The sequence below is a fragment of the Aquarana catesbeiana genome, linkage group LG06 (assembly GCF_042186555.1).
Source record: "Aquarana catesbeiana isolate 2022-GZ linkage group LG06, ASM4218655v1, whole genome shotgun sequence".
In the NCBI taxonomy this organism is placed as follows: Eukaryota; Metazoa; Chordata; class Amphibia; order Anura; family Ranidae; genus Aquarana; species Aquarana catesbeiana.
In genome coordinates this window covers 414,483,481-414,505,498 of record NC_133329.1, presented here as the reverse complement: position 1 = coordinate 414,505,498, position 22,018 = coordinate 414,483,481, and the positions used below count along the sequence as shown (strand labels likewise).

The following is a 22,018-nucleotide window of genomic DNA, read 5'->3' as shown; positions in this document are numbered from 1 at the left end:
CCATCCATGATAGGATGGGGGTTGTTTCTGGTAATTTTAGGTTACGAGGAGTTAACTTGGAAGGGTTAAAAAGGGTAGGTCTCTGTGAAGGTTGGGTACCGCCTCCGAGTCAGGGGTTTCCGACTGGAGGCCTAAAGTTTAAAATAAGTTAAGTCCCCAGCAGTTTAGGCTTCCCAAAAACGCAGTGTTAGTGGGATCAGCCCAGATACCTGCTAGCACCTGCGTTTTGCCCCTCCGCCCAGCCCAGCCCACCCAAGTGCAGTATCGATCGATCACTGTCACTTACAAAACACTAAACGCATAACTGCAGCGTTCGCAGAGTCAGGCCTGATCCCTGCGATCGCTAACAGTTTTTTTGGTAGCGTTTTGGTGAACTGGCAAGCACCAGCGGCCTAGTACACCCCGGTCGTAGTCAAACCAGCACTGCCGTAACACTTGGTGACGTGGCGAGTCCCATAAGTGCAGTTCAAGCTGGTGAGGTGGCAAGCACAAGTAGTGTCCCGCTGCCACCAAGAAGAAGACAAACACAGGCCCGTCGTGCCCATAGTGCCCTTTCTGCTGCATTCGCCAATCCTAATTGGGAACCCACCACTTCTGCAGCGCCCGTACTTCCCCCATTAACATCCCCAACCAAATGCAGTCGGCTGCATGAGAGGCATTTTCTTTATGTCCTCCCGAGTACCCCTACCCAACGAACCCCCCCCAAAAAAGATGTCGTGTCTGCAGCAAGCGCGGATATAGGCGTGACACCCGCTATTATTGTCCCTCCTGTCCTGACAATCCTGGTCTTTGCATTGGTGAATGTTTTGAACGCTACTATTCACTAGTTGAGTATTAGCGTAGGGTACAGCATTGCACAGACTAGGACACACTTTCACAGGGTCTCCCAAGATGCCATCGCATTTTGAGAGACCCGAACCTGGAACCGGTTACAGTTATAAAAGTTACAGTTACAAAAAAAAGTGTAAAAAAAAAAAATTATATATATATATATATATATATATATATATATATATATATATATATATATATATATATATATATATATATAAATTGTTGTCATTTTATTGTTCTCTCTCTCTATTCTTTCTCTATTGTTCTGCTCTTTTTTACTGTATTCTATTCTGCAATGTTTTATTGTTTTTATGTTTTATCATGTTTGCTTTTCAGGTATGCAATTTTTTATATTTAACTGTTTACTGTGCTTTATTGTTAACCATTTTTTTGTTTTCAGGTACGCCATTCAGCTGCAGTGCGGATTTATTTATCTTGACAGCAACAGCGTTTGCTCCCACGATACATAAAGCCGTGACTCCAGCACTGTCGGAGGTGATTTCACCACCACAGTTACATACTTCAGCATATATGCCAAAGCGTGGGGGCAGCAGTGGGTGGAGGAGCGATTTGCTCCTGCCTTTTGCGGGAGGATGCCCCCATGCTTCGGCATATATAAATGGTGCATGTATGCCCATTATTAGAAGTGGGTGGATGAAGGGAGGTATTCTAATGGTGGGCATACCCACCAATCAATCTCTTTTTCATTCAGCCCACAGGCTCCATGAAAAAAAAAGATTACAATATATGCCCAACAAGGACCAGCAACGTACTGGTATGCTGCTGGACTTTGAGTGTTTATACCAGAATGATGCCTGCAGGTTTAGGTATCGTCTTGGTATCATTCTTTTCAGCCAGCGGTCGGCTTTCATATAAAAGCAATCCTAGCGGCTAATTAGCCTCTAGACTGCTTTTACAAGCCGTGGGAGGGAATGCCCCCTCCCACCGTCTTCCATGTTTTTCTCTGGCTCTCCTGTCCCAACAGGGAACCCGAGAATGCAGCCGGTGATTCAGCCAGCTGACCATAGAGCTGATCAGAGACCAGTGTGGCTCCAAACATCTCTATGGCCTAAGAAACCGGAAGCTACGAGCATTTCATGACTTAGATTTCGCCGGATGTAAACAGCACCATTGGGAAATTGGGAAAGCATTTTATCACACCGATCTTGGTGTGGTCAGATGCTTTGAGGGCAGAGGAGAGATCTAGGGTCTAATAGACCCCAATTTTTTTTTTTTTTTTAAAAGTACCTGTCACTACCTATTGTTATCATAGGGGATATTTACATTCCCTGACATAACAATAAAAATGATAAAAAAAATGAAAGGAACAGTTTAAAAATAAGATAAAAAAGCAAAAAAAATAATAAAGAAAAAAAAAAAAAAGCACCCCTGTTCCCCCCTGCTCTCGCGCAAACGCAAGCATCGGTCCAGCGTCAAATGTAAACAGCAATTGCACCATGCATGTGAGGTATCACCGCGAAGGTGAGATCGAGGGCAGTCATTTTAGCAGTAGACCTCCTCTGTAAATCTAAAGTGGTAACCTGTAAAGGCTTTTAAAAATGTATGTAGTTTGTCGCCACTGCACGTTTGTGCGCAATTTTAAATTATGTCATGTTTGGTATCCATGTACTTGGCCTAAGATCATCTTTTTTATTTCATCAAACATTTGGGCAATATAGTGTGTTTTAGTGCATTAAAATTAAAAAAAGTGTGTTTTTTTTCCCAAAAAAATGCGTTTGAAAAATCACTTCGCAAATACTGTGTGGGAAAAAAAATGACACACCCACCATTTTAATCTGTAGGGCCTTTGCTTTAAAAAAATATATAATGTTTGGTGGTTCAAAGTAATTTTCTTGCAAAAAAAAATAATTTTTTCATGTAAACAAAAAGTGTCAGAAAGGGCTTTGTCTTCAAATGGTTAGAAGAGTGGGTGATGTGTGACATGAGCTTCTAAATGTTGTGCATAAAATGCCAGGACAGTTCAAACCCCCCCCAAATGACCCCATTTTGGAAAGTAGACACCCCAAGCTATTTGCTGAGAGGCATGTCGAGTCCATGGAATATTTTATATTGTGACACAAGTTGCGGGAAAGAGACAAATTTTTTTATATATAATTATACTATATAATTATTATATTTTTTTTTATATTGCTCAAACATGCCATGGGAATATGTGAAATTACACCCCAAAATACATTCTGCTGCTTCTCCTGAGTACGGGGATACCACATGTGTGAGACTTTTTGGGAGCCTAGCCGCATACGGGACCCCAAAAACCAAGCACCGCCTTCAGGCTTTCTAAGGGTGTAAATTTTTGATTTCACTCCCCACTGCCTATCACAGTTTTGGAGGCCATGGAATGCCCAGATGGCACAAAACCCCCCCAAATGACCCTATTTTGGAAAGTAGACACCCCAAGCTATTTGCTGGGAGGTATAGTGAGTATTTTGCAGACCTCGCTTTTTGTCACAAAGTTTTGAAAATTGAAAAAAGAAAAAAAAATTATTTTTCTTTTCTTTCTTCATTTTCAAAAACAAATGAAAGCTGCAAAATACTCACCATGCCTCTCAGCAAATAGCTTGGGGTGTCTACTTTCCAAAATTAGGTCATTTGGGGGGGGTTGTGCCATCTTGGCATTTTATGGCCTTGGAAACTGTGATAGGCAGTGAAGAGTGAAATCAAAAATTTACGCCCTTAGAAATCCTGAAGGCGGTGATTGGTTTTTGGGGCCCCGTATGCGGCTAGGCTCCCAAAAAGTCCCACACATGTGGTATCCCCGTACTCAGGAGAAGCAGCAGAATGTATTTTGGGGTGTAATTCCACATATGCCCATGGCCTGTGTGAGCAATATATCATTTAGTGACAACTTTGTGCAAAAAAAAAAAAAGTTTGGCATTTTCCCGCAACTTGTGTCACAATATAAAATATTCCATGGACTTGACATGCCTCTCAGCAAATAGCTTGGGGTGTCTACTTTCCAAAATGGGGTCATTTGGGGGGGGGGTTGTACTGCCCTGCCATTTTAGCACCTCAAGTAATGAGATAGGCAGTCATAAACTAAAAGCTGTGTAAATTCCAGAAATTGTACCCTAGTTTGTAGACGCTATAACTTTTGCGCAAACTAATAAATATACGCTTATTGACATTTTTTTTTTTTACCAAAGACATGTGACTGAATACATTTTTGACTAAATGTATGACTAAAATTGAGTTTATTGTATTTTTTTTATAACAAAAAGTAGAAAATATCATTTTTTTTTTTCAAAATGTTCGGTCTTTTTCCGTTTATAGCGCAAAAAATAAAAATGGCAGAGGTAATCAAATACCATCAAAAGAAAGCTCTATTTGTGGGAAGAAAAGGACGCAAATTTCATTTGGGTACACCATTGCATGACCGCGCAATTATCAGTTAAAGTGACGCAGTGCCAAATTGTATAAAGTGCTCTGGTCAGGAAGGGGGTAAATCCTTCCCGGGCTGAAGTGGTTAATTGTGGCCACTAGATGGAGCTGAGGAGCATAGAGAATACACAGGTCTTTGTAAGAAGAGATACAATGTAACAATTCTAGAGAAACGCTGAAAGGAAATGGCAAATATAATCACTGGTTACAATAATTTGCTAGTTCTCTAGAATAGATACACAGATTTATAACAAGAGATACAATGTTATTTCATATGCTCCTCAGCTCCATCTAGTGGCCATAATGCATTATTTTACTATTAAATAAGGTCCTCTCCTCCTCTCTCCCTGTTTTCTGTTTTTGCATCATTTTACTATGGCCCATAATAAAAGAACATTCGTTCAGAAGAGAAAATGGCCTAAACACACCCTCACCCAGAACAAATGTACATGCAGATTCACTGGGTGAATAGTTATGCAAATGTTGTTAATTCCTTCCCACCCACCTGGGAGTAGTGGCTGACTTCCTGATCATGTGACCACTTTGTCTGCACAGTGGTCACATGATTGGGAATTGTCCCATCGGCTCCTGATCAATGCTAGAGAGGAGGAGATGTCGGTGACACTGTGCTGGGAGCGTGCAGAGTGTGAGCTCAGCTGCCAAGGACACACATGTGTAGATGTTGAGGTCCACCCTCCTCTCTGCCGCACATACTGTGTGTTCCATGGTCAGCGAGAGGTTAAATATGTAACAAAACACAACCGGATGATATGAAAACTTTTAACTTGTTGATTATTATTATGATGATGATGATGATGATGATGAATGTATTATTTATAACACAGAATGTACAGGACTCAGGAGGAGGGATGAGACTTTAGACGGTCCCTGGACATCGGGGACAATGTCACTCCCCTCCTCCGCTCACCTGACATCTCACATTTTTCGGATGTCGCCTTCAGACATCACCCCTCTTCCCCCCCCCCCCCCTATCTATTATGTTACAGAATGTCAGTAAATATCATTTTACTTCCTCATCTGAGTCATGTGATTCCTTCCAATGTCCCCGGAAATACAATATTAAACTCTTTGTGAGGATTAGAGTGTCAGCTCCTGTGCTCAGCCCTGCCCCCATGTTTGTATCTCCTGCAGAGCTCAGTGATCGGTGGAGACATTCTCGGAGTGGGAAGGGATTTCCCAGAAGAGGAGGAGAGACTGAAAACTGAGAAACAGAAAGTGAAAGTCAGCCGAGAGCCATTTTCTGCCCCACACCCAACACAGCCGTCGCCATGTCACTGACATAGACCGTCACCTTCCCAGAGCAACACACAGAATGGGGGACAAAACCAACCAATATCCCTTACTTGTTCAGTGGGATCAGGGGCCGGAAAAGTTGAAAGAACTAAAGAAGAAACTTCTTAAATATTTCCAAAGTCAGAAACAATCTAACGGAGGAGAATGTGATATTCCTGACACTGACTGCAGCCAGGGATACATCACCATATACTTCAAGGATAAGGAAGGTAGGTACCGGGGGAGGGGTTACTCATAACTAATAGGAGGCGGCAGGTAAGTCCTTATACACTACAAGGAGAAGGGAGGTAAGTACTGAGGACTGGAGGGGATCCTCATACACTACAAGGAGGAGGGAGGTAAGTACTGAGGACTGGAGGGAGATCCTCATACACTACAAGGAGGAGACAGGTAAGTACTGAGGACTGGAGGAGATCCTCATACACTACAAGGAGGAGGGAGGTAAGTACTGAGGACTGGAGGGGAGATCCTCATACACTACAAGGAGGAGGGAGGTAAGTACTGAGGACTGGAGGGGAGATCCTCATACACTACAAGGAGGAGGGAGGTAAGTACTGAGGACTGGAGGGGGATCCTCATACACTACAAGGAGGAGGGAGGTAAGTACTGAGGACTGGAGGGGATCCTCATACACTACAAGGAGGAGGGAGGTAAGTACTGAGGACTGGAGGGGATCCTCATACACTACAAGGAGGAGGGAGGTAAGTACTGAGGACTGGAGGGGATCCTCATACACTACAAGGATGAGGGAGGTAAGTACTGAGGACTGGAGGGGATCCTCATACACTACAAGGAGGAGGGAGGTAAGTACTGAGGACTGGAGGGGATTCTCATACACTACAAGGAGGAGGGAGGTAAGTACTGAGGACTGGAGGGGATCCTCATACACTACAAGGAGGAGGGAGGTAAGTACTGAGGACTGGAGGAGATCCTCATACACTACAAGGAGGAGGGAGGTAAGTACTGAGGACTGGGGGGGGATCCTCATACACTACAAGGAGGAGGGAGGTAAGTACTGAGGACTGGGGGGTTCATCATACACTACAAGGAGGAGGGAGGTAAGTACTGAGGACTGGAGGGGATCCTCATACACTACAAGGAGGAGGGAGGTAAGTACTGAGGACTGGAGGGGGATCCTCATACACTACAAGGAGGAGGGAGGTAAGTACTGAGGACTGGAGAGGATTCTCATACACTACAAGGAGGAGGGAGGTAAGTACCGAGGACTGGAGGGGATCCTCATACACTACAAGGAGGAGGGAGGTAAGTACTGAGGACTGGAGGAGATCCTCATACACTACAAGGAGGAGGAAGGTAAGTACTGAGGACTGGAGGGGGATCCTCATACACTACAAGGAGGAGGGAGGTAAGTACTGAGGACTGGGGGGGTTCCTCACACACTACAAGGAGGAGGGAGGTAAGTGCTGAGGACTGGGGGGGTTCCTCATACACTACAAGGAGGAGGGAGGTAAGTACTGAGGCCTGGAGGGGATCCTCACACACTACAAGGAGGAGGGAGGTAAGTGCTGAGGACTGGGGGGGGTTCCTCATACACTACAAGGAGGAGGGAGGTAAGTACTGAGGACTGGAGGGGATCCTCATACACTACAAGGAGGAGGGAGATAAGTACTGAAGACTGGGGGGGTTCCTCATACACTACAAGGAGGAGGGAGGTAAGTACTGAGGACTGGAGGGGGATCCTCATACACTACAAGGAGGAGGAAGGTAAGTACTGAGGACTGGAGGAGATCCTCATACACTACAAGGAGGAGGGAGGTAAGTACTGAGGACTGGAGGGTGATCCTCATACACTACAAGGAGGAGGAAGGTAAGTACTGAGGACTGGAGGAGATCCTCATACACTACAAGGAGGAGGGAGGTAAGTACTGAGGACTGGAGGAGATCCTCATACACTACATAGAGGAGGGAGGTAAGTACTGAGGACTGGAGGGGATCCTCATGCACTACAAGGAGGAGGGAGGTAAGTACTGAGGACTGGAGGGGATCCTCATGCACTACAAGGAGGAGGGAGGTAAGTACTGAGGACTGGGGGGGTTCCTCATACACTACAAGGAGGAGGGAGGTAAGTACTGAGGACTGGGGGGGTTCCTCATACACTACAAGGAGGAGGGAGGTAAGTACTGAGGACTGGGGGGGTTCCTCATACACTACAAGGAGGAGGGAGGTAAGTACTGAGGACTGGAGGGGATCCTCATACACTACAAGGAGGAGGGAGGTAAGTACTGAGGACTGGAGGGGATCCTCATGCACTACAAGGAGGAGGGAGGTAAGTACTGAGGACTGGGGGGGTTCCTCATACACTACAAGGAGGAGGGAGGTAAGTACTGAGGACTGGGGGGGTTCCTCATACACTACAAGGAGGAGGGAGGTAAGTACTGAGGACTGGGGGGGTTCCTCATACACTACAAGGAGGAGGGAGGTAAGTACTGAGGACTGGAGGGGATCCTCATACACTACAAGGAGGAGGGAGGTAAGTACTGAGGACTGGAGGGGATCCTCATACACTACATGGAGGATGGAGGTAAGTACTGAGGACTGGGGGGTTCATCATACACTACAAGGAGGAGGGAGGTAAGTACTGAGGACTGGGGGGGGTCCTCATACACTACAAGGAGGGAGGTGAGGACTGGGGGGGTTCCTCATACACTACAAGGAGGAGGGAGGTAAGTACTGAGGACTGGAGGAGATCCTCATACACTACAAGGAGGAGGGAGGTAAGTACTGAGGACTGGAGGGGATTCTCATACACTACAAGGAGGAGGGAGGTAAGTACTGAGGACTGGAGGGGATCCTCATACACTACAAGGAGGAGGGAGGTAAGTACTGAGGACTGGAGGGGATCCTCATACACTACAAGGAGGAGGGAGGTAAGTACTGAGGACTGGAGGAGATCCTCATACACTACAAGGAGGAGGGAGGTAAGTACTGAGGACTGGAGGGTGATCCTCATACACTACAAGGAGGAGGAAGGTAAGTACTGAGGACTGGAGGGGGATCCTCATACACTACAAGGAGGAGGGAGGTAAGTACTGAGGACTGGGGGGGTTCCTCACACACTACAAGGAGGAGGGAGGTAAGTACTGAGGACTGGGGGGGTTCCTCATACACTACAAGGAGGAGGGAGGTAAGTACTGAGGACTGGAGGGGATCCTCATACACTACAAGGAGGAGGGAGGTAAGTACTGAGGACTGGAGGGTGATCCTCATACACTACAAGGAGGAGGAAGGTAAGTACTGAGGACTGGAGGAGATCCTCATACACTACAAGGAGGAGGGAGGTAAGTACTGAGGACTGGGGGGTTCCTCATACACTACAAGGAGGAGGGAGGTAAGTACTGAGGACTGGAGGGGATCCTCATACACTACAAGGAGGAGGGAGGTAAGTACTGAGGACTGGAGGGGGATCCTCATACACTACAAGGAGGAGGGAGGTAAGTACTGAGGACTGGGGGGGTTCCTCATACACTACAAGGAGGAGGGAGGTAAGTACTGAGGACTGGAGGGGATCCTCATACACTACAAGGAGGAGGGAGGTAAGTACTGAGGACTGGGGGGGTTCCTCATACACTACAAGGAGGAGGGAGGTAAGTACTGAGGACTGGAGGGGATCCTCATACACTACAAGGAGGAGGGAGGTAAGTACTGAGGACTGGAGGAGATCCTCATACACTACAAGGAGGAGGGAGGTAAGTACTGAGGACTGGGGGGGTTCCTCATACACTACAAGGAGGAGGGAGGTAAGTACTGAGGACTGGAGGGGATCCTCATACACTACAAGGAGGAGGGAGGTAAGTACTCAGGACTGGAGGGGATCCTCATACACTACATGGAGGAGGGAGGTAAGTACTGAGGACTGGAGGAGATCCTCATACACTACACTGGGATTCCTCATGTAATAATAAGGAATGCATATATACATATATAGATAATAAAACAGATCTAAATTTATCAATTTATATTTATAAATAATAAATGAAGTCGGATACATTGTAGATTTCCTTTATGTTTCCTGGAGAGATATTTGAATATTTATATTTATTTTTTTTACAGCTCCACAAAGGGTTGTGCAGAAAAATCCTCATGAAGTTGTATTAGAGAAAACCACATTATCATTGTGGGTCTCATTACCGGATGCAGAAAACTCGCAGAGGATGGGCAATTCTCTCTTCTCATCGGCCGTTTCCAGTGTAAGTTTTTCTTCTCTTGTTACTAATGAGATCAAACCTTCATTTTATATTTTTATATTATTAGTATTATTATTATGTGTCTGTTATTTGCTCAGCTCAGTGTCGGGGGGGTTCTAATTCATTTCCTCTCCATTCAACACTAAAAAATGTTTTTTCCTTCAGTTATACTTTTACTAAGAACTATCTGTAATGCTGCATAGCAGCCAATCAAATATATTCTGCCCCACATCTGTCCTGTATAGGGGGTCAGGATATACAGGACAGGGGATGGGGGGGGGGGGGTTTGGGAGGATATAGGGGACAGGAGATGGGGGGGCAGGATATATGGGACAGGGGATGGGTGGGGAGGGGGTTGGGAGGATATAGGGGACAGGAGATGGGGGGGCAGGATATATGGGACAGGGGATGGAGGTAGTATATACGGGACAGGAGATGGGGGGGGGCAGGATATATGGGACAGGGGATGGGGGGGCAGGATATACAGGACAGGGGATGGGGGGGCAGGATATACAGGACAGGGGATGGGGGGGCAGGGTATATGGGACAGGGGATGGGGGGGCAGGATATACAGGACAGGGGATGGGGGGCAGGATATACAGGACAGGGGATGGGGGGGCAGGATATACAGGACAGGAGATGGGGGCAGGATATACAGGACAGGAGATGGGGGGGGGGGGGGCAGGATATACGGGACAGGAGATGGGGGGAGGATATACAGGACAGGAGATGGGGGCAGGATATACAGGACAGGAGATGGGGGGGGGGGCAGGATATACAGGACAGGAGATGGGGGGGGGGGGGATATACAGGACAGGAGATGGGGGGCAGGATATACAGGACAGGAGATGGGGGGGTAGGATATACAGGACAGGAGATGGGGGAGGATATACAGGACAGGAGATGGGGGGGCAGGATATACAGGACAGGAGATGGGGGGGCAGGATATACAGGACAGGAGATGGGGGGGCAGGATATACAGGACAGGAGATGGGGGGCAGGATATACAGGACAGGGGATGGGGGGCAGGATATACAGGACAGGAGATGGGGGGGAGGATATACAGGACAGGAGATGGGGGGGCAGGATATACAGGACAGGAGATGGGGGCAGGATATACAGGACAGGAGATGGGGGGGGGGGCAGGATATACGGGACAGGAGCTGGGAGGCAGGATATACAGGACAGGAGATGGGGGGCAGGATATACGGGACAGGAGATGGGGGGCAGGATATACAGGACAGGAGATGGGGGGGGTGGCAGGATATATGGGACAGGAGCTGGGGGGCAGGATATAGGGGACAGAAGATGGGGGGCAGGATATACGGGACAGGAGATGGGGGCAGGATATACGGGACAGGAGATGGGGGGCAGGATATACGGGACAGGAGATGGGGGGCAGGATATACAGGACAGGAGATGAGGGGCAGGATATACGGGACAGGAGATGGGGGCAGGATATACGGGACAGGAGATGGGGGGGGCAGAATATACGGGACAGGAGATGGGGGGAGGATATACGGGACAGGAGATGGGGGGCAGGATATACGGGACAGGAGATGGGGGGGGCAGGATATACAGGACAGGAGATGGGGGGGGGCAGGATATATGGAACAGGAGCTGGGGGGCAGGATATAGGGGACAGGAGATGGGGGGCAGGATATACGGGACAGGAGATGGGGGCAGGATATACGGGACAGGAGATGGGGGGGCAGGATATACGGGACAGGAGATGGGGGGGGCAGGATATACAGGACAGGAGATGGGGGGGGGGGCAGGATATATGGAACAGGAGCTGGGGGGCAGGATATAGGGGACAGGAGATGGGGGCAGGATATACGGGACAGTAGATGGGGGAGGATATACGGGACAGGAGATGGGGGGGCAGGATATACAGGACAGGAGATGGGGGGGCAGGATATACAGGAGATGGGGGGCAGGATATACAGGACAGGAGATGGGGGGGGGGGGTAGGATATACGGGACAGGAGATGGGGGGCAGGATATACAGGACAGGAGATGGGGGGCAGGATATACAGGACAGGAGATGGGGGGGCAGGATATATGGGACAGGAGATGGGGGGGGCAGGATATATGGGACAGGGGATGGGGGGGCAGGATATACAGGACAGGAGATGGGGGGGCAGGATATACAGGAGATGGGGGGCAGGATATACAGGACAGGAGATGGGGGGGCAGGATATATGGGACAGGGGATGGGGGGCAGGATATACAGGACAGGAGATGGGGGGGGGGGGGCAGGATATACAGGACAGGAGATGGGGGGCAGGATATACAGGACAGGAGATGGGGGGGGGGGGCAGGATATACAGGACAGGAGATGGGGGGCAGGATATATGGGACAGGGGATGGGGGGCAGGATATACAGGACAGGAGATGGGGGGGGGGGGGCAGGATATACAGGACAGGAGATGGGGGGCAGGATATACGGGACAGGGGATGGGGGGGGGAGGATATACAGGACAGGAGATGGGGGGCAGGATATACAGGACAGGAGATGGGGGGGCAGGATATACAGGACAGGAGATGGGGGGACAGGATATACAGGACAGGAGATGGGGGGGCAGGATATACAGGACAGGAGATGGGGGGCAGGATATACAGGACAGGAGATGGGGGGGGGGGGGATATACAGGACAGGAGATGGGGGGCAGGATATACAGGACAGGAGATGGGGGGCAGGATATACAGGACAGGAGATGGGGGGAAGGATATACAGGACAGGAGATGGGGGGAAGGATATACAGGACAGGAGATGGGGGGCAGGATATACAGGACAGGAGATGGGGGGGGGGGGGATATACAGGACAGGAGATGGGGGGCAGGATATACAGGACAGGAGATGGGGGGAAGGATATACAGGACAGGAGATGGGGGGCAGGATATACAGGACAGGAGATGGGGGGGGGGGATATACAGGACAGGAGATGGGGGGGGGGGGATATACAGGACAGGAGATGGGGGGGGGGGGATATACAGGACAGGAGATGGGGGGGGGGGGGAGGATATACAGGACAGGAGATGGGGGGGGGGGGAGGATATACAGGACAGGAGATGGGGGGGGGGTAGGATATACAGGACAGGAGATGGGGGGCAGGATATACACCTGATCCTGGTGTAATATATGTAATATTAGTAGTGTTTTCTGAGCAACTTCCACCCCTTGATGCATACCATCCGTGCGGTTTATGTATGGGGATGTATGAATTACATGGTATGTTTGAAAATTGCACTAATTGAGATATAGCCTTGAGGTTTTTCTATTGGGTGTTTGCCTGTATTTAACCGTTATAGTGCATATTGATACATATAGTGGAATTGGTCCTAATATTGCACATAATTAGCTATTATATTAGTGTGGATACACCTATATAGCTTATCTTATCCCCACATCAATACAATTCTATGGGGAAGGGATTTTAGGATGCCTATTGCTATGGTTATGTGCAGGAGTGTAATAAGCTACTCAGATTACAAGGCTTATTCCTGTACATACCTAACATTTAGGTTCTTGAGGTAGCGCCAACTATACCCACTTTTTGATATTTTATGAAGGATATACAGGACAGGAGATGGGGGTAGGATATACAGGACAGGAGATGGGGGGCAGGATATACAGGACAGGAGATGGGGGGGCAGGATATACAGGACAGGAGATGGGGGGGCAGGATATACAGGACAGGAGATGGGGGGGCAGGATATACAGGACAGGAGATGGGGGGGGGGGATATACAGGACAGGAGATGGGGGGAGGATATACAGGACAGGAGATGGGGGGGCAGGATATACAGGACAGGAGATGGGGGGCAGGATATACAGGACAGGAGATGGGGGGCAGGATATACAGGACAGGAGATGGGGGGGCAGGATATACAGGACAGGAGATGGGGGGAGGATATACAGGACAGGAGATGGGGGGGCAGGATATACAGGACAGGAGATGGGGGGGGGCAGGATATACAGGACAGGAGATGGGGGGGGGCAGGATATACAGGACAGGAGATGGGGGGGGGGCAGGATATACAGGACAGGAGATGGGGGGGGCAGGATATACAGGACAGGAGATGGGGGGGGGCAGGATATATGGAACAGGAGCTGGGGGGCAGGATATAGGGGACAGGAGATGGGGGGCAGGATATACGGGACAGGAGATGGGGGCAGGATATACGGGACAGGAGATGGGGGGGCAGGATATACAGGACAGGAGATGGGGGGGCAGGATATACGGGACAGGAGATGGGGGGGCAGGATATACGGGACAGGAGATGGGGGGGCAGGATATATGGGACAGGGGATGGGGGGGGCAGGATATACAGGACAGTAGATGGGGGAGGATATACGGGACAGGAGATGGGGGGGCAGGATATACAGGACAGGAGATGGGGGGGCAGGATATACAGGAGATGGGGGGCAGGATATACAGGACAGGAGATGGGGGGGGGGTAGGATATACGGGACAGGAGATGGGGGGCAGGATATACAGGACAGGAGATGGGGGGCAGGATATACAGGACAGGAGATGGGGGGGCAGGATATATGGGACAGGAGATGGGGGGGCAGGATATATGGGACAGGGGATGGGGGGGGGGCAGGATATACAGGACAGTAGATGGGGGAGGATATACGGGACAGGAGATGGGGGGGCAGGATATACAGGACAGGAGATGGGGGGCAGGATATACAGGAGATGGGGGGCAGGATATACAGGACAGGAGATGGGGGGGGGGTAGGATATACAGGACAGGAGATGGGGGGCAGGATATACAGGACAGGAGATGGGGGGGGGGCAGGATATACAGGACAGGAGATGGGGGGCAGGATATACAGGACAGGAGATGGGGGGCAGGATATACAGGACAGGAGATGGGGGGGCAGGATATATGGGACAGGGGATGGGGGGCAGGATATACAGGACAGGAGATGGGGGGGGGGCAGGATATACAGGACAGGAGATGGGGGGCAGGATATACAGGACAGGAGATGGGGGGCAGGATATACAGGACAGGAGATGGGGGGGGGGGGGGCAGGATATACAGGACAGGAGATGGGGGGCAGGATATATGGGACAGGGGATGGGGGGCAGGATATACAGGACAGGAGATGGGGGGGGGGGCAGGATATACAGGACAGGAGTTGGGGGCAGGATATACAGGACAGGAGATGGGGGGCAGGATATACAGGACAGGAGATGGGGGGGCAGGATATACAGGACAGGAGATGGGGGGGCAGGATATATGGGACAGGGGATGGAGGTAGTATATACGGGACAGGAGATGGGGGGGGCAGGATATATGGGACAGGGGATGGGGGGGCAGGATATACAGGACAGGGGATGGGGGGGCAGGATATACAGGACAGGGGATGGGGGGGCAGGATATATGGGACAGGGGATGGGGGGGCAGGATATACAGGACAGGGGATGGGGGGGCAGGATATACAGGACAGGGGATGGGGGGGCAGGATATACAGGACAGGGGATGGGGGGGCAGGATATACAGGACAGGAGATGGGGGGGCAGGATATACAGGACAGGAGATGGGGGGAAGGATATACAGGACAGGAGATGGGGGGGCAGGATATACAGGACAGGAGATGGGGGCAGGATATACAGGACAGGAGATGGGGGGGGGGGGCAGGATATACGGGACAGGAGATGGGGGGGCAGGATATACAGGACAGGAGATGGGGGGGGCAGGATATACAGGACAGGAGATGGGGGGAAGGATATACAGGACAGGAGATGGGGGGCAGGATATACAGGACAGGAGATGGGGGGCAGGATATACAGGACAGGAGATGGGGGGCAGGATATACAGGACAGGAGATGGGGGGGGGGGGGATATACAGGACAGGAGATGGGGGGGGGGGAGGATATACAGGACAGGAGATGGGGGGGGGGGGGGAGGATATACAGGACAGGAGATGGGGGGGGGTAGGATATACAGGACAGGAGATGGGGGGCAGGATATACAGGACAGGAGATGGGGGGGGGGTAGGATATACAGGACAGGAGATGGGGGGCAGGATATACAGGACAGGAGATGGGGGGGGGGGGGAGGATATACAGGACAGGAGATGGGGGGGGGGGGAGGATATACAGGACAGGAGATGGGGGGGGGGTAGGATATACAGGACAGGAGATGGGGGGCAGGATATACACCTGATCCTGGTGTAATATATGTAATATTAGTAGTGTTTTCTGAGCAACTTCCACCCCTTGATGCATACCATCCGTGCGGTTTATGTATGGGGATGTATGAATTACATGGTATGTTTGAAAATTGCACTAATTGAGATATAGCCTTGAGGTTTTTCTATTGGGTGTTTGCCTGTATTTAACCGTTATAGTGCATATTGATACATATAGTGGAATTGGTCCTAATATTGCACATAATTAGCTATTATATTAGTGTGGATACACCTATATAGCTTATCTTATCCCCACATCAATACAATTCTATGGGGAAGGGATTTTAGGATGCCTATTGCTATGGTTATGTGCAGGAGTGTAATAAGCTACTCAGATTACAAGGCTTATTCCTGTACATACCTAACATTTAGGTTCTTGAGGTAGCGCCAACTATACCCACTTTTTGATATTTTATGAAGGATATACAGGACAGGAGATGGGGGGGGACAGGATATACAGGACAGGAGATGGGGGGCAGGATATACAGGACAGGAGATGGGGGGGCAGGATATACAGGACAGGAGATGGGGGGAGGATATACAGGACAGGAGATGGGGGGGCAGGATATACAGGACAGGAGATGGGGGGCAGGATATACAGGACAGGAGATGGGGGGAGGATATACAGGACAGGAGATGGGGGGGCAGGATATACAGGACAGGAGATGGGGGGCAGGATATACAGGACAGGAGATGGGGGGCAGGATATACAGGACAGGAGATGGGGGGGCAGGATATACAGGACAGGAGATGGGGGGGCAGGATATACAGGACAGGAGATGGGGGGGGGCAGGATATACAGGACAGGAGATGGGGGGGGGGGGGGCAGGATATACAGGACAGGAGATGGGGGGGGGGGGCAGGATATACAGGACAGGAGATGGGGGGGGCAGGATATACAGGACAGGAGATGGGGGGGGGGCAGGATATATGGAACAGGAGCTGGGGGGCAGGATATAGGGGACAGGAGATGGGGGGCAGGATATACAGGACAGGAGATGGGGGGCAGGATATACAGGACAGGAGATGGGGGGGCAGGATATACAGGACAGGAGATGGGGGGAGGATATACAGGACAGGAGATGAGGGGGGACAGGATATACAGGACAGGAGATGGGGGGCAGGATATACAGGACAGGAGATGGGGGGCAGGATATACAGGACAGGAGATGGGGGGAGGATATACAGGACAGGAGATGGGGGGGCAGGATATACAGGACAGGAGATGGGGGGCAGGATATACAGGACAGGAGATGGGGGGAGGATATACAGGACAGGAGATGGGGGGGCAGGATATACAGGACAGGAGATGGGGGGCAGGATATACAGGACAGGAGATGGGGGGCAGGATATACAGGACAGGAGATGGGGGGGCAGGATATACAGGACAGGAGATGGGGGGGCAGGATATACAGGACAGGAGATGGGGGGGGGGCAGGATATACAGGACAGGAGATGGGGGGGGGGGGCAGGATATACAGGACAGGAGATGGGGGGGGGGGCAGGATATACAGGACAGGAGATGGGGGGGGCAGGATATACAGGACAGGAGATGGGGGGGGGCAGGATATATGGAACAGGAGCTGGGGGGCAGGATATAGGGGACAGGAGATGGGGGGCAGGATATACGGGACAGGAGATGGGGGCAGGATATACGGGACAGGAGATGGGGGGGCAGGATATACAGGACAGGAGATGGGGGGGCAGGATATACGGGACAGGAGATGGGGGGGCAGGATATACGGGACAGGAGATGGGGGGGCAGGATATATGGGACAGGGGATGGGGGGGGCAGGATATACAGGACAGTAGATGGGGGAGGATATACGGGACAGGAGATGGGGGGGCAGGATATACAGGACAGGAGATGGGGGGGCAGGATATACAGGAGATGGGGGGCAGGATATACAGGACAGGAGATGGGGGGGGGGGTAGGATATACGGGACAGGAGATGGGGGGCAGGATATACAGGACAGGAGATGGGGGGCAGGATATACAGGACAGGAGATGGGGGGGCAGGATATATGGGACAGGAGATGGGGGGGCAGGATATATGGGACAGGGGATGGGGGGGGCAGGATATACAGGACAGTAGATGGGGGAGGATATACGGGACAGGAGATGGGGGGGCAGGATATACAGGACAGGAGATGGGGGGCAGGATATACAGGAGATGGGGGGCAGGATATACAGGACAGGAGATGGGGGGGGGTAGGATATACAGGACAGGAGATGGGGGGCAGGATATACAGGACAGGAGATGGGGGGGGGCAGGATATACAGGACAGGAGATGGGGGGGCAGGATATATGGGACAGGGGATGGGGGGCAGGATATACAGGACAGGAGATGGGGGGGCAGGATATACAGGACAGGAGATGGGGGGGCAGGATATATGGGACAGGGGATGGGGGGCAGGATATACAGGACAGGAGATGGGGGGGGGGCAGGATATACAGGACAGGAGATGGGGGGCAGGATATACAGGACAGGAGATGGGGGGCAGGATATACAGGACAGGAGATGGGGGGGGGGGCAGGATATACAGGACAGGAGATGGGGGGCAGGATATATGGGACAGGGGATGGGGGGCAGGATATACAGGACAGGGGATGGGGGGGCAGGATATACAGGACAGGGGATGGGGGGGCAGGATATACGGGACAGGGGATGGGGGGGCAGGATATACAGGACAGGGGATGGGGGGGCAGGATATACAGGACAGGGGATGGGGGGGCAGGATATACAGGACAGGAGATGGGGGGGCAGGATATACAGGACAGGAGATGGGGGAGGATATACAGGACAGGAGATGGGGGGCAGGATATACAGGACAGGAGATGGGGGGCAGGATATACAGGACAGGAGATGGGGGGCAGGATATACAGGACAGGAGATGGGGGGCAGGATATACAGGACAGGAGATGGGGGGGGGGGATATACAGGACAGGAGATGGGGGGCAGGATATACAGGACAGGAGATGGGGGGGGGGGATATACAGGACAGGAGATGGGGGGGGGGGAGGATATACAGGACAGGAGATGGGGGGCAGGATATACAGGACAGGAGATGGGGGGCAGGATATACAGGACAGGAGATGGGGGGCAGGATATACAGGACAGGAGATGGGGGGGGGGGGATATACAGGACAGGAGATGGGGGGCAGGATATACAGGACAGGAGATGGGGGGCAGGATATACAGGACAGGAGATGGGGGGGGGGGGATATACAGGACAGGAGATGGGGGGGGGGGGGAGGATATACAGGACAGGAGATGGGGGGGGGGGTAGGATATACAGGACAGGAGATGGGGGGCAGGATATACAGGACAGGAGATGGGGGGGGGGGGGAGGATATACAGGACAGGAGATGGGGGGGGGGGGAGGATATACAGGACAGGAGATGGGGGGGGGGGGAGGATATACAGGACAGGAGATGGGGGGGGGGGAGGATATACAGGACAGGAGATGGGGGGGGGGGAGGATATACAGGACAGGAGATGGGGGGGGGGGGGGAGGATATACAGGACAGGAGATGGGGGGGGGGTAGGATATACAGGACAGGAGATGGGGGGGGGGGAGGATATACAGGACAGGAGATGGGGGGGGGGGGAGGATATACAGGACAGGAGATGGGGGGGGGGGGGGAGGATATACAGGACAGGAGATGGGGGGGGGGTAGGATATACAGGACAGGAGATGGGGGGCAGGATATACAGGACAGGAGATGGGGGGGGGGGGTAGGATATACAGGACAGGAGATGGGGGGCAGGATATACAGGACAGGAGATGGGGGGGGGGGGGAGGATATACAGGACAGGAGATGGGGGGGGGGGGAGGATATACAGGACAGGAGATGGGGGGGGGGTAGGATATACAGGACAGGAGATGGGGGGCAGGATATACAGGACAGGAGATGGGGGGGCAGGATATACAGGACAGGAGATGGGGGGGCAGGATATACAGGACAGGAGATGGGGGGAGGATATACAGGACAGGAGATGGGGGGGCAGGATATACAGGACAGGAGATGGGGGTAGGATATACAGGACAGGAGATGGGGGGCAGGATATACAGGACAGGAGATGGGGGGGCAGGATATACAGGACAGGAGATGGGGGGAGGATATACAGGACAGGAGATGGGGGGCAGGATATATGGGACAGGGGATGGAGGTAGTATATACGGGACAGGAGATGGGGGGGGCAGGATATATGGGACAGGGGATGGGGGGGCAGGATATACAGGACAGGGGATGGGGGGGCAGGATATACAGGACAGGAGATGGGGGGGCAGGATATACAGGACAGGAGATGGGGGGGCAGGATATACAGGACAGGAGATGGGGGGAGGATATACAGGACAGGAGATGGGGGGCAGGATATATGGGACAGGGGATGGAGGTAGTATATACGGGACAGGAGATGGGGGGGGCAGGATATATGGGACAGGGGATGGGGGGGCAGGATATACAGGACAGGGGATGGGGGGGCAGGATATACAGGACAGGGGATGGGGGGGCAGGATATATGGGACAGGGGATGGGGGGGCAGGATATACAGGACAGGGGATGGGGGGGCAGGATATACAGGACAGGGGATGGGGGGGCAGGATATACAGGACAGGAGATGGGGGGGCAGGATATACAGGACAGGAGATGGGGGGGGGGGCAGGATATACGGGACAGGAGATGGGGGGGCAGGATATACAGGACAGGAGATGGGGGGCAGGATATACAGGACAGGAGATGGGGGAGGATATACAGGACAGGAGATGGGGGGCAGGATATACAGGACAGGAGATGGGGGGCAGGATATACAGGACAGGAGATGGGGGGCAGGATATACAGGACAGGAGATGGGGGGCAGGATATACAGGACAGGAGATGGGGGGCAGGATATACAGGACAGGAGATGGGGGGGGGGGATATACAGGACAGGAGATGGGGGGCAGGATATACAGGACAGGAGATGGGGGGGGGGATATACAGGACAGGAGATGGGGGGGGGGGGAGGATATACAGGACAGGAGATGGGGGGCAGGATATACAGGACAGGAGATGGGGGGGGGGGGTAGGATATACAGGACAGGAGATGGGGGGAAGGATATACAGGACAGGAGATGGGGGGCAGGATATACAGGACAGGAGATGGGGGGGGGGATATACAGGACAGGAGATGGGGGGGGGGGAGGATATACAGGACAGGAGATGGGGGGCAGGATATACAGGACAGGAGATGGGGGGGAGGATATACAGGACAGGAGATGGGGGGGGGGGAGGATATACAGGACAGGAGATGGGGGGGGGGGGAGGATATACAGGACAGGAGATGGGGGGGGGGGTAGGATATACAGGACAGGAGATGGGGGGGGGGGGGAGGATATACAGGACAGGAGATGGGGGGGGGGGGGGAGGATATACAGGACAGGAGATGGGGGGGGGGGGGTAGGATATACAGGACAGGAGATGGGGGGCAGGATATACACCTGATCCTGGTGTAATATATGTAATATTAGTAGTGTTTTCTGAGCAACTTCCACCCCTTGATGCATACCATCCGTGCGGTTTATGTATGGGGATGTATGAATTACATGGTATGTTTGAAAATTGCACTAATTGAGATATAGCCTTGAGGTTTTTCTATTGGGTGTTTGCCTGTATTTAACCGTTATAGTGCATATTGATACATATAGTGGAATTGGTCCTAATATTGCACATAATTAGCTATTATATTAGTGTGGATACACCTATATAGCTTATCTTATCCCCACATCAATACAATTCTATGGGGAAGGGATTTTAGGATGCCTATTGCTATGGTTATGTGCAGGAGTGTAATAAGCTACTCAGATTACAAGGCTTATTCCTGTACATACCTAACATTTAGGTTCTTGAGGTAGCGCCAACTATACCCACTTTTTGATATTTTATGAAGGATATACAGGACAGGAGATGGGGGGGCAGGATATACAGGACAGGAGATGGGGGTAGGATATACAGGACAGGAGATGGGGGGGCAGGATATACAGGACAGGAGATGGGGGGCAGGATATA

At 51.7% G+C, this 22,018-nt stretch overlaps 1 protein-coding gene across 2 annotated transcripts in view; it reads left to right on the top strand.

Moving 5' to 3' along the window:
* Positions 1-5,339: 5,339 nt before the first annotated feature.
* The window catches only part of LOC141147318 (E3 ubiquitin-protein ligase DTX3L-like), a 110,059-nt gene continuing 93,380 nt past the window's right edge, over positions 5,340-22,018 (top strand). The window contains exons 1-2 of one of the 2 annotated variants that reach the window (XM_073634535.1): positions 5,340-5,756; positions 9,619-9,755. In XM_073634535.1, the coding sequence (XP_073490636.1) occupies positions 5,567-5,756; positions 9,619-9,755 (327 nt within the window). In that variant the 5' untranslated portion in view covers positions 5,340-5,566. The remainder of the gene's footprint in view (positions 5,757-9,618; positions 9,756-22,018) is intronic. The other variant, XM_073634536.1, reaches the window with a different exon arrangement.